Genomic DNA, 9,940 nt, shown 5'->3' with positions numbered 1-9,940 from the left:
CCCCCCCTCCTCCTCCGTTGGCCAAAAGAGGGAGCTGTAGACTAAATAAATGTGAGGAACATTTATTTTTGGTGAGAGAAAAGTGCTGCTCTTGAGATCGAATCTAAGAACTATCCATTTAAAAGGTTCTGGTTTTGGTCTGTGAAAGAGCACAGAACCTTCAGACTGTGCACAAAACCTCAAAATGCTGTAAAACACCTCTAACAGTTAATGTTGCAACCCTGGTTCATAATGAGAACTTGAACATTCCTCCTCATCTGTATTTTGGTATTTTAGGCCTTTCCAGACTACATTTGATGGGTTCCTCATGTAAAAGTACATTATTTCAGACAAATAATGGTGCTATATATGACGCATACAAAAATAAGATGTCTGTACCATAGATAGAGATGTTGCCATGGATCTCAGGCTGAATATCTTCCACTGATTCCACCTGTTCGCTGAAGGTCCAGCCTGTGGGCTTAAAGGCTACAAGCTGATCATACTGTCCTGAAAAGCGTGCCAGGTGATCCTGCAGTTTCTATAGAAATTAGGAAAGTGTGGGCGGAAATTGAACTGAGAATCTCATATTGAACATTCAAAAAAACAACAATGAACAATGTACCCTGAGGATACACTTCCTAAAACTAAACAAAATCTCATCTGTTGTTGCTATAAACTACATTTGCATTTATTTAACACTGAACTAGAGGACAACATTTACCTGTATTCATTTGGTACATAAACATGCCCCTAAAGTGGTAAAAATGTTTAGACCCCTGAGGGTCCAGAGTCCCACCACAGTAACTGCCCTTTTCCAATCAGTTAATGGAAAATGACACTGCTGCACTTACTTTGAAAGTTAACTGCATCATGGGAAGCACATGAACCTGCGCTGCCTTCCAGTCAGTGGTTATATGTGTTCTGACTTCCTCCGACTCCAGACAGCACATGGTGTTGTATTTGTCTCGAGAGAGGCACACTTTAGAGCCCAGGATATCTGCCACTGCTACGAATGAAGCAGAGCAATTGGCTTTCCATTTCAATACTCAGTACATTTTACTGCAGACTACAATCTCTCTGAGCTGGTTTACAGAGAAACAGTATATTTTACCTTGCATCACTATCACAGGACCACATTGAACTGTAATCACTAAAAATGCATTAATAGAAGAAAACTGTTGAATGACACTTGTCATGTACAACAACATGTACAAACACACAGAGACAAAGTGGATGAGCACAGACACTGTCAGTTGAATCAGCTGTCAATTTTGTTCCAACTTCATGCAGAGCTTGTTGAAGCAAAAGCGATTATAGACTGAATTAAGGCTGTTCATTCACTATGGGGAAATCAGGTTCTGAGTACGTCAGTACACCCAACACACCATTATTTGTGTGTCAGCTGAGGACTGTTTACCTCCAACATGAGGACAACATAACAATGAGAGGCTCTTTTCTCAAAACACACTAAACCACAAATTCTCCAGATCTCTCCCATTTCAATAAAAGATGTAATATCTGATGATTTTTCAATGGAAGATAATGAGGTTACAGAAAGATCTGCTCATCTTACTATTAGTCTCAAACACATTTACTTGGTGTCCAGTTCGTGCTGGTGGTAGTGCCTTATTCCAACAGAATTAAACAAACAAATTACCATGGCATTTTCAGTAATATAATTAGCCATCAAGAGCATGTCACTTGTCAGCCTGGAATTATCTGACTGAATTTCAATTATGTGCAAGTTAAGAAATCCCCATACCCAAGGCTTCATGACAAAAAAAAAAAAAAAAAAAAAAAAAAACTCTCATTCCACACAATGTTAAAAATAACGGCGAATAAAGGTAGCTTTAAGATATCAAAGGGAGAACGGTTATGACTTTCAGTGGAAGTGTGTGCTAACTCACATGCAGTAGCATGGTGAGAAGCTGGATGGAAACAGAAAGCACACTCCACAGGAGAGGATTCATACTACTGTACCTGGGACTGTGTGGGAGCCACAATGATGCCATCTATTCTGGGAATGCCCAGTAATAAGACACTTCTATTCAGAGATGCATAAACATTGGAAGGTACATTTAATATGAAAATACCTTGCCATTTCTGCATTTTTTTAGCTTCGGGAAAGTTGATTTGCATTCAGAGCACTTCCAAGAATATTTATCTGTTGTTTTTATATCTGCTTGTAAAAACAAAAAAAAAAAAAAATCTCAAGGCATGTGCAGGCATTGGCTGCTTCCTGACTCCCCCACAATAGATAAATGGACAGATATATTGTTAAAGTAAACATAATGAAAAAATATTACTTTTTCACTTTGCCTATAAATGGACAGACTTACTAAGTGGTGGTCAGAATGGGTTTCCTCTCTACGACAGCCAGTCACATTTTACGGAATTAAATGAATAAGTCATCTGTTGGAATGAAGATTTTTTTTCTTCTCGTCACAGAATTTGACACATAGGTCAATATGTAAGGAAAAAGATGCTCGATCTAACCGACCTTTTAAGACTTAGGGTTAGGATTACTTACCAAGTTGTCTCCCTACATGTACGAGTAAACCTGTTGCAATATATCCCTCTTGTCAAAATGTAAATAATTACTAAAATTTATAGGGCGTTTGTTTAAAAAAGAGAAGGACAGAAAAGTAGTAAGTCATGTGGTTCCCTGGCAGCAAACCTTTAATGCTCTGTAACTGCAAGACTATCTGTGTAGCTGGTGAAATGCTCTCAACTACTCAATAAATAGTTAAAAAGAAAATCCCTATACCTGAATTTTATTTCAGTATAACTAGACACTGTCTGCTGCAACAGGTACCCTATGTTGTGTACCGTCTGTGGTCATCCCCAGTCATGACGCTGCCTAATTGCTGATTTGAGGCAAACCATGTACAGTATGTGCAGAAACTCTCATTCAAATACATACTCAAGAAGACCTTCTCTTTTCCCACGGAGTAAGATCCACACACCACCAGTGTATGAGGATTGAGCGTCACCAGTTCAAAGGCTGTGCTGGCTGCAAAGTTGATGACCTCTTGCTGTCTGGGAAAGGTGTATTTAGGACTGCAGTAGCTACAGGGAAAGCAGAGCTTACATTGAATATATGAGTTTCCTCAGGGCCTCTCCACCCCCTTCTTAGAGCTGCTTGCTTTAGCAGACTTAAGACAAACTGGAACTAAATCTGAACTTGGAACTGTAAACTTATGTATTAGCCAATACTGACCCATGATGACTGATAACTCGTATTTATACTAACAACCAAAAAAGGTCACACACACAGCTGAGAACACTACAGCACAACCACAATCCTGTTTTTGACCATTAGGCAACTGCACTCATATAGTCACTGTATTTGGGAGGTACTTACGTGGTGTCCAGGTAGAGCGTCTGCACCCTGCAGCCGAGTAGCTCTGGGTAGTCTTCCATTGAGGGATCAGCTCTGAAGTCTCCAGTGTGGAGGACTGTCTCTCCGTTGGGCAGGAAGAACAGCAGCATGGCAGCTCCAGGACAACTGAGAGAACAGAAACAGAAGGGAAGTGAGGGTGGACAGCAAGGGACATCAAGTGAGAACACGGATGGACCTGGAGGGAAAATGATCCAATTAGCAACACTGAGGGAAGATCTCACTGTGTTAAACTAGGATTTGCATCTTCATAGAAGCTTGGACTGTCAAAAACGGTAGATATTGTAGGTATTTATTTGACTTTATAGAGTAGTGACTGGCAATTACAATTGAATAATTAGGGCTGAATTTATAAGCAAAGGTATAAGCTTTCATAACACGGATTTAAGAAAATGTCCTGCCAAAGAGTTCCCCCAGAAATGTCTATCAGTATTCCTTGTTGAAAAGATAATGCAAGTAATTACTGTAGCTTGGGGCTCTATCACTATGAAATAATCTCTACTCACAAACTGTGTAGTCACTTCCAAGTAAATAATCACTACTGAAGTCAGATGGAGGACTCACTGGTTGGCATCCAGTAGGATGACCCCGACTCCCTCCACAGTGACCAGGGTGTTCATGGGGAGAATGTGGACACATTGCTCTGCCACCTTCAGTTTGTTCTTCACCAAGTTACCTGTGATCTGAGCAGGAGAGGCAGCTGTTAATCACCTCACACCTCTGATTTATTTACTTACAGTGACTCACCAGTGGCCACTTTGCTAGAATCACTAAATGCTACACTGGATTTTGCCAAGTTTATAAAAATCCTAAAAACCTGGTTGAGTAAGCAACAATTATTACAATTATTCTACACATTATACTTTTCAAAGAAATCCTCCCAAATATCACCACATCACATTTAAACCACAGAATTAAAAATGACAAGACTCCCTCAGAAGTAAAAGGCTGCAATATAATATCTGCTATTGCTCTCTATTGTGTAATTCATCTGAACCCTTGCCTTGAAATTTTATTTCCAAATCTACTTGGAAAAATGTTTTCAGTGATTCAAACTGTTCAGGGAGATGATCCATCTGGTACCCATGTCAAATTTCTGTAACCTACCAAATAAAACCCCAATGGAGTCCCAATAAATCCTTATAAGTCTATTTTTATAACTAGAAAACAGGCACACCACTGTGATAAATCATGACCTATTTGACAGGAGAACTTGCATCATATCCAGCCTCTTTCACCAATGCATTTTATTCTGAACAGGAAGGCTTTATGTGTACAGACAAGAAACTTCATATACGCTGTAATAATGTGCTTTATATCAACTGCCTTTCTGCAATAGGCTGCAAGTTTACTGAAAAGCCACTCATAATGTGACTCACCTGTGTGAAATTATCTTCAGCACTATTTTTTTCTAATTCTCTATAAATAAATTTAAAAAGCTGTGCATTCAGGGGTGTCAATTATTTTTAAACAAAAGTTTCATTACATGTGGGTCCATTTGGTCAATAAATGCACTAAATCAAGGATCACGTAATTAACAACCACTTAAGTGTTCATCACTATTGCTGTACCTGCTTTGTTAATAAAAAGTGTAGCCTAAAAATGCAGCAACTCCCATTTCAGTGTAGACAGCATGTGTTCTTCCTTTAGTTGAAGCAACTGCATCTTGCATAAGCTGCCACAAAAACTATTCAATTTATGGCCAAACTGTATTTTTAATTAACTCAGCGTAATTAAATGTAAGAATAGCATCTGTCCACTCAATGAGTCTGTGTGCTTATCTCTGTCTGAACACCCCCTCTTGGCAACTCCTAACCAGTTAGGACACCTCTGGAGCTGTCCTACATTTTGGTGGAGATAGGAGTGATTTCCTAAGATAAGAATGTTGATAAATTGCTCCTACTTCTACTGCTAAAAGAAGGACCAAAAATGCATCATTCTGAGAATTTCTGGCCAGTTAGGAGTGATTTCCTACTCTGAGATGCCTGATTAATAAGGACCCTGAGGTAAAAACAGCATCCATAACTGTTTCCTGCCAAAAGAGGTTAAAAAAGAGCCTTGTACAGGTCAGTTCATACTGTAAGACAGGTAAAGTAATTGACCCCTAATTCAAAATACAGTGGTGTAGCGTACCATACGTTTAATCTATGCACATCCCAACCGGGATAAACATGGTATCAGGCGCCTAGCCACACATTAAAATACACAGCAGGAGATCCAAAAAACTGAATTAAATAATACTGGAAATAAGTCATACTTGACAATGGCCAAAACTTGACTTACTCTGTTACAGTAGATTGGAAATGTGGAGTTCTTAGTCAACCCATCGTAGTGGTCTGAGTGGAAATGTGTTAGGAAGTAGGCAGTGATGCCCTCAATCTCTCCATAACGAAAGGCATCTATGGCAAACTTTGTGCCTGCACAAAATTTTACAAACACTTTCAATTACAAAATGGTTCAGATTCACTCGGCAATATATGATGTGCAGTCACTCACTGACCTGGAATCTTCTTGTAGAACGGACAGCGCAGCAACCCTACTTCTCCACCAGTGTTCCCTCTGTTCCACCTTCTTCTTCTCGATCCTCTGCTTCCACCTCTCCTTGCTTCTCCCTGAGCATTAACTGTATCACTGCTATCTGCAATTACTGTGCCCTGTGAGGTATTTCCAGTTGTGTCATTCTTACTCGTTCTCTGCCTGTCTCTCCTTTGTCGTCTCTGTCTTGAGTTTTCACCAAGTGTGGGCACAAAGGAAGCACCGGGTTCAGTAGGTCCACTCTCAGCCTCTTTCTCCTTCTCCTTAAGAGGTCTTAGACCAAAAAACACCCCAATGTCCATCTGCTTGAGACAGGAGGTCTGACCTGCCTTGCTCTGGCCCCTCTGAGGAGGCATGGTTTGAGATTTTTGGACACTGGAAGTTTGAGACGAAGGCACTTGTTGAGAATGTGTGTGGGGCTGTGCCGACTGAATACTATCATTCAAGTTTTTGAAACACAAGCTGTCAGAGCTTTGAAGAGTTTCTCTCAGACGCTCTAAAACAACACTCTGCATAGACGGGATGCTTGTCTTACTGGTGGCAATAGAAGATGTAGCATGAGCTTCTTTTTCATTTGTAGAAACAGCTTTGTGTTCAGCAACTGTAGAGGCAGTTATCTGATTAGTGGGTGCTAACGAAGTAACCGGCTCCAGCTGGGTGTTTGAGGAAAACAGGTCCTTGACTGGCAAATCATTGGTTTCCAGATTATCTATAAATTCAGTTAGGAGTTCATCTCCACTTAAGAAGTCATCACTTAACAGTAACGAGTCTTCATCTTCATTTTCAAGTGGTTTATTTATAAAAAGGGCTTTTCTACATTCACTATTATTGACTTCCTTCTCAGCAGGGAAGTCAGAAAGAGGAGAGTAGGATATTGCATCATCACTGTCAGGGGAAAGCTCACCTTTGAGAAAACCTTCACAAGCTTGTTCTTCCCCCTCTGCCTTGATAGGAGTTAAAGAAAGCTCTGTTTTACTTTCTTGGGAAGCACTGATAGTCTTTTGGCCTTTACTAGACAATGACCAGCCTTTCTTCTTCTTTAAATCATCTGGACCAGGAGACCGCAGTAACAAAAAGCCATTTTTAAGTTTAGACAGAGAAGTTCTAGTGGGATTACTGTGAGGAGAGGAACTACAGTCGGACAGGACACTCTGCTGTGATGTCTCTAAAGTGGAGCCCTCTGTATCATTGTTTATCAGTCCCGGGAGACAACTGACACTGGTCTTCCTGTTGGTCTCCGCCTGCTGGGACAGACTGAAGAAGGCTGTTGCACTGTTTGCTCGACTATGAGCCAGCAATGTGTGGTTGAATTTCTTGTAATGGCTTGGGATGGTGGAGAAGCACCGAAGACCATCTGGACATTCTGCATGAATAGATAAAACATGTAGAAATTAGGCTCATCAGAGCCAGCCACAAAATGATTATTTAAACACAACTAAAACAGTTTAATATAGATTTGCAAAAAGTTTGTGGTGCTTTTAGCTCATTGCATTCATTTGTCAGGAACTATGCAAAAATCATCTGCCTGACCATATTGGTAAATTTCTGAAACTGATGATGCACCCAGTTCATGTTGTGATTGGCCAGTTGTGCTCAGGTAAGAAAGAAGCCAAGAACCTCTTTCTAGCTCTTGCTCTCATTTTTTTATTTGTTGCACAACTACAGTATTTGCTGCAGCACTTTTTACATGTACAATGCAGAATGCAACACTACGAATGTCTGTCCAAAAAGATGCAACGTTATCTCCTATATTAAAATATCACATCACCACACTCTGTATGATGTTTGGCTTTTCACACCGCTTTCAAGTTCAGCCATTCAGCTCAAGTATACTTTTGATTTCCAGACTCGTTCTGCCAAATCATAAAGAGCCATAATGAAGGATACTGTCAAGTATTAGAAAGCTAGGATCCAGTGTTTTTTAGAGCTCTGATGATCCAAAGGACCAAAAATCAGGATATCTCGGGTTCTGTTGCATTGATTTTAAACTTTTTTTTTTACCCGCTTCTTGTGAATACCCCAAATTGAAAGAGCAAAATACATAATTGCTGGACTATTCCTTTAAGTATAATAAAATGATCAAACAGCATATTGTATCTCAAAGTGTCTTATATCTGGTGATTTTTATGAAACAATTGTACAAACGGATCATTTCATGCATTAATAGAGATACAGGCATATGAGAGAATACTATGTATCTATTTAGATGTCTAATGAGGGCACTACATTATGTTAAATTTACCAGAAGCTGTGATTAGTACTGTCATTTATTTGGTATGAAATGTAAGCATTAAGTCCATCCATTAGTTGGAAGCAGTTGGTTCCAGACCCCCACCACCCTATTCAGGAATAAGGGGTCTGGAACCAATTCCATCTGACACTGGGCGAGAGGCAGGGTACACCCTAGACTGGTCATCAGTCTATCACAGGGCTGACACAACCACACTCACTCCTAGGGGCAATAAGTCATAAGCATTAAGTTGAATGATGAAAATATAGGGATGTCTGTACCTTTGCATTTGTCCCTGGGGGTGTCAAGACATTCAGCCACATGCCATCTTTGGGTTTGTACCAGTAAAATGGAAAAGGGCATCTGACACATGGGGCAAAAGTCTCCTGATGACGGTCCCTCAACAGCATCCTCAGTTTGGACTGTGTCATTAGTAGGAGAGGACTCTGAAGGTTGATTATCTGCCTCTAAGCCGTTATGTCCGTCTATATTAACAACAGTACTGAAGTCTCCACTTTCAGCTGCTTTGATTTTCACATTCCTGTCAGGTGACTTGACTGAGAAAGACGCGTCTCTCTTGGGGGGGTTTCTTAAAGTACATCTTCTTTTAGTTACAGACGACGATTCCTGACTCTTCTTTTTCTTCTCAAGAGGTTTATACTCCCAAATGTCACTTTCAGAGTCTTCCTTCTGTGACATTTGGAGCAAATTGAAGCGTCCCGACCCTAATGCTACCCAAAGACCTCCTCTGAAAAACCCTCGTTAACACACAAGTTAAACTTGTAGTCACATTAGTGACTACTGGTTGGTTCCTTGATATTGTGAGGATACATGTCGCTACGAAAACCGTCCATTATAATTATTATAAAGCTCATTTTCTTCTAAACATTGTATGTTGCCGTACGAACATGGTAACGTTAGCTTTTACCGCCACAATAACTATAGGAAAACAAGTGTGCTAGAATGCTAGCAGCACTTTCCACAAATTTCGCAAAATTGGTCTAATAGTCGTTAAGTTAAAGGCAAGAAACCTTCCAAAGACGCTTTGCTTATAATTAATGTATCCGAAAACAATATAAAATTCAGAGGAAAAGGCCTTGTGGCCAGTAATATTTTTTATTGTTGTGTCGAAAGCGCTGGTATGGATCTTTGTTGCGGATTTACCTAGCAGGCTTATTATTGTTTGGAAATATGGCGTCCCCGTGCAGCCTCTCTGTTTTATTTCCTATCCAAAGTCAGCTAGATTACACCCTAGATGACGCTACGACACAGCAAGAGAAAGTCGATCTGGTGCTCCAGTATTTGAAAACTCTAGACCACGGAGAGGACCTGAAGATACCCGATTTTCAAGAAGGTTAGTTCATGTTCATTTGGCACTATGGCTCACTCAGTAGTCGCTGTTAGAACTCGAGTTTGCTAACACTGCGTCTCAAATAAGGGTTGACATGTTCGTACAGTATAAACTGTGAGTTAAACGTTTCTTTTCTTATCATTTAAACACTTTTTTAACGTCAGATCAGGCGATTTCTCGCTGCCTGTATGTATCTCACCTTATCCAAGCTCTTTTAACCACAAGCTGTCGATACTATTAGTATCCTTTTAACCACAAGCTGTCGATACTATTCACGTTAGCTATCTTATCTGTTCCCAGAACAGCTGAGATACAGCCAGTCAGCGAAATAGCGAAAAACAGTAGTGGATTTTAACCAAGTAAGTATATTTACTCAATACTTCAGTACAGTTTTGAAGTACTTGTACTTTCCTTGAGGATTTTACTCCCATCCGACTTTAAA

General features: G+C 40.1%; 2 protein-coding genes across 4 annotated transcripts in view; one reads left to right on the top strand and one right to left on the bottom strand.

The window, feature by feature from the left end:
- dclre1a (DNA cross-link repair 1A (PSO2 homolog, S. cerevisiae)) overlaps positions 1 to 8,867 on the bottom strand; it is a 13,409-nt gene extending 4,542 nt beyond the window's left edge. Inside the window, exons 1-8 of the mRNA XM_020605041.1 lie at positions 8,429 to 8,867; positions 5,883 to 7,280; positions 5,666 to 5,799; positions 3,947 to 4,065; positions 3,347 to 3,490; positions 2,906 to 3,051; positions 834 to 988; positions 379 to 520 (exon numbers count right to left, since the gene is read on the bottom strand). Of these exons, the coding sequence (XP_020460697.1) occupies positions 379 to 520; positions 834 to 988; positions 2,906 to 3,051; positions 3,347 to 3,490; positions 3,947 to 4,065; positions 5,666 to 5,799; positions 5,883 to 7,280; positions 8,429 to 8,846 (2,656 nt within the window). The 5' untranslated portion in view covers positions 8,847 to 8,867. The remainder of the gene's footprint in view (positions 1 to 378; positions 521 to 833; positions 989 to 2,905; positions 3,052 to 3,346; positions 3,491 to 3,946; positions 4,066 to 5,665; positions 5,800 to 5,882; positions 7,281 to 8,428) is intronic.
- A 451-nt stretch (positions 8,868 to 9,318) lies between these two features.
- The window catches only part of nhlrc2 (NHL repeat containing 2), a 14,845-nt gene continuing 14,223 nt past the window's right edge, over positions 9,319 to 9,940 (top strand). Inside the window, exons 1-2 of one of the 3 annotated variants that reach the window (XM_020605043.1) lie at positions 9,409 to 9,501; positions 9,799 to 9,857. Coding sequence is in view for 1 of the 3 variants with exons in the window: in XM_020605042.1 (XP_020460698.1) it covers positions 9,339 to 9,501 (163 nt within the window). In the remaining 2 variants the exon portion in view is untranslated. Of the gene's footprint in view, positions 9,502 to 9,798; positions 9,858 to 9,940 lie in introns of all 3 variants that reach the window. The other 2 variants (XM_020605044.1, XM_020605042.1) reach the window with 2 other exon arrangements.

This window comes from Monopterus albus, unplaced genomic scaffold (assembly GCF_001952655.1).
Source record: "Monopterus albus unplaced genomic scaffold, M_albus_1.0 scaffold69.1, whole genome shotgun sequence".
Classification (NCBI taxonomy): Eukaryota; Metazoa; Chordata; class Actinopteri; order Synbranchiformes; family Synbranchidae; genus Monopterus; species Monopterus albus.
The sequence above is the reverse complement of the archived record's forward strand: the minus strand, read 5'-3'. Positions and strand labels throughout refer to the sequence as shown.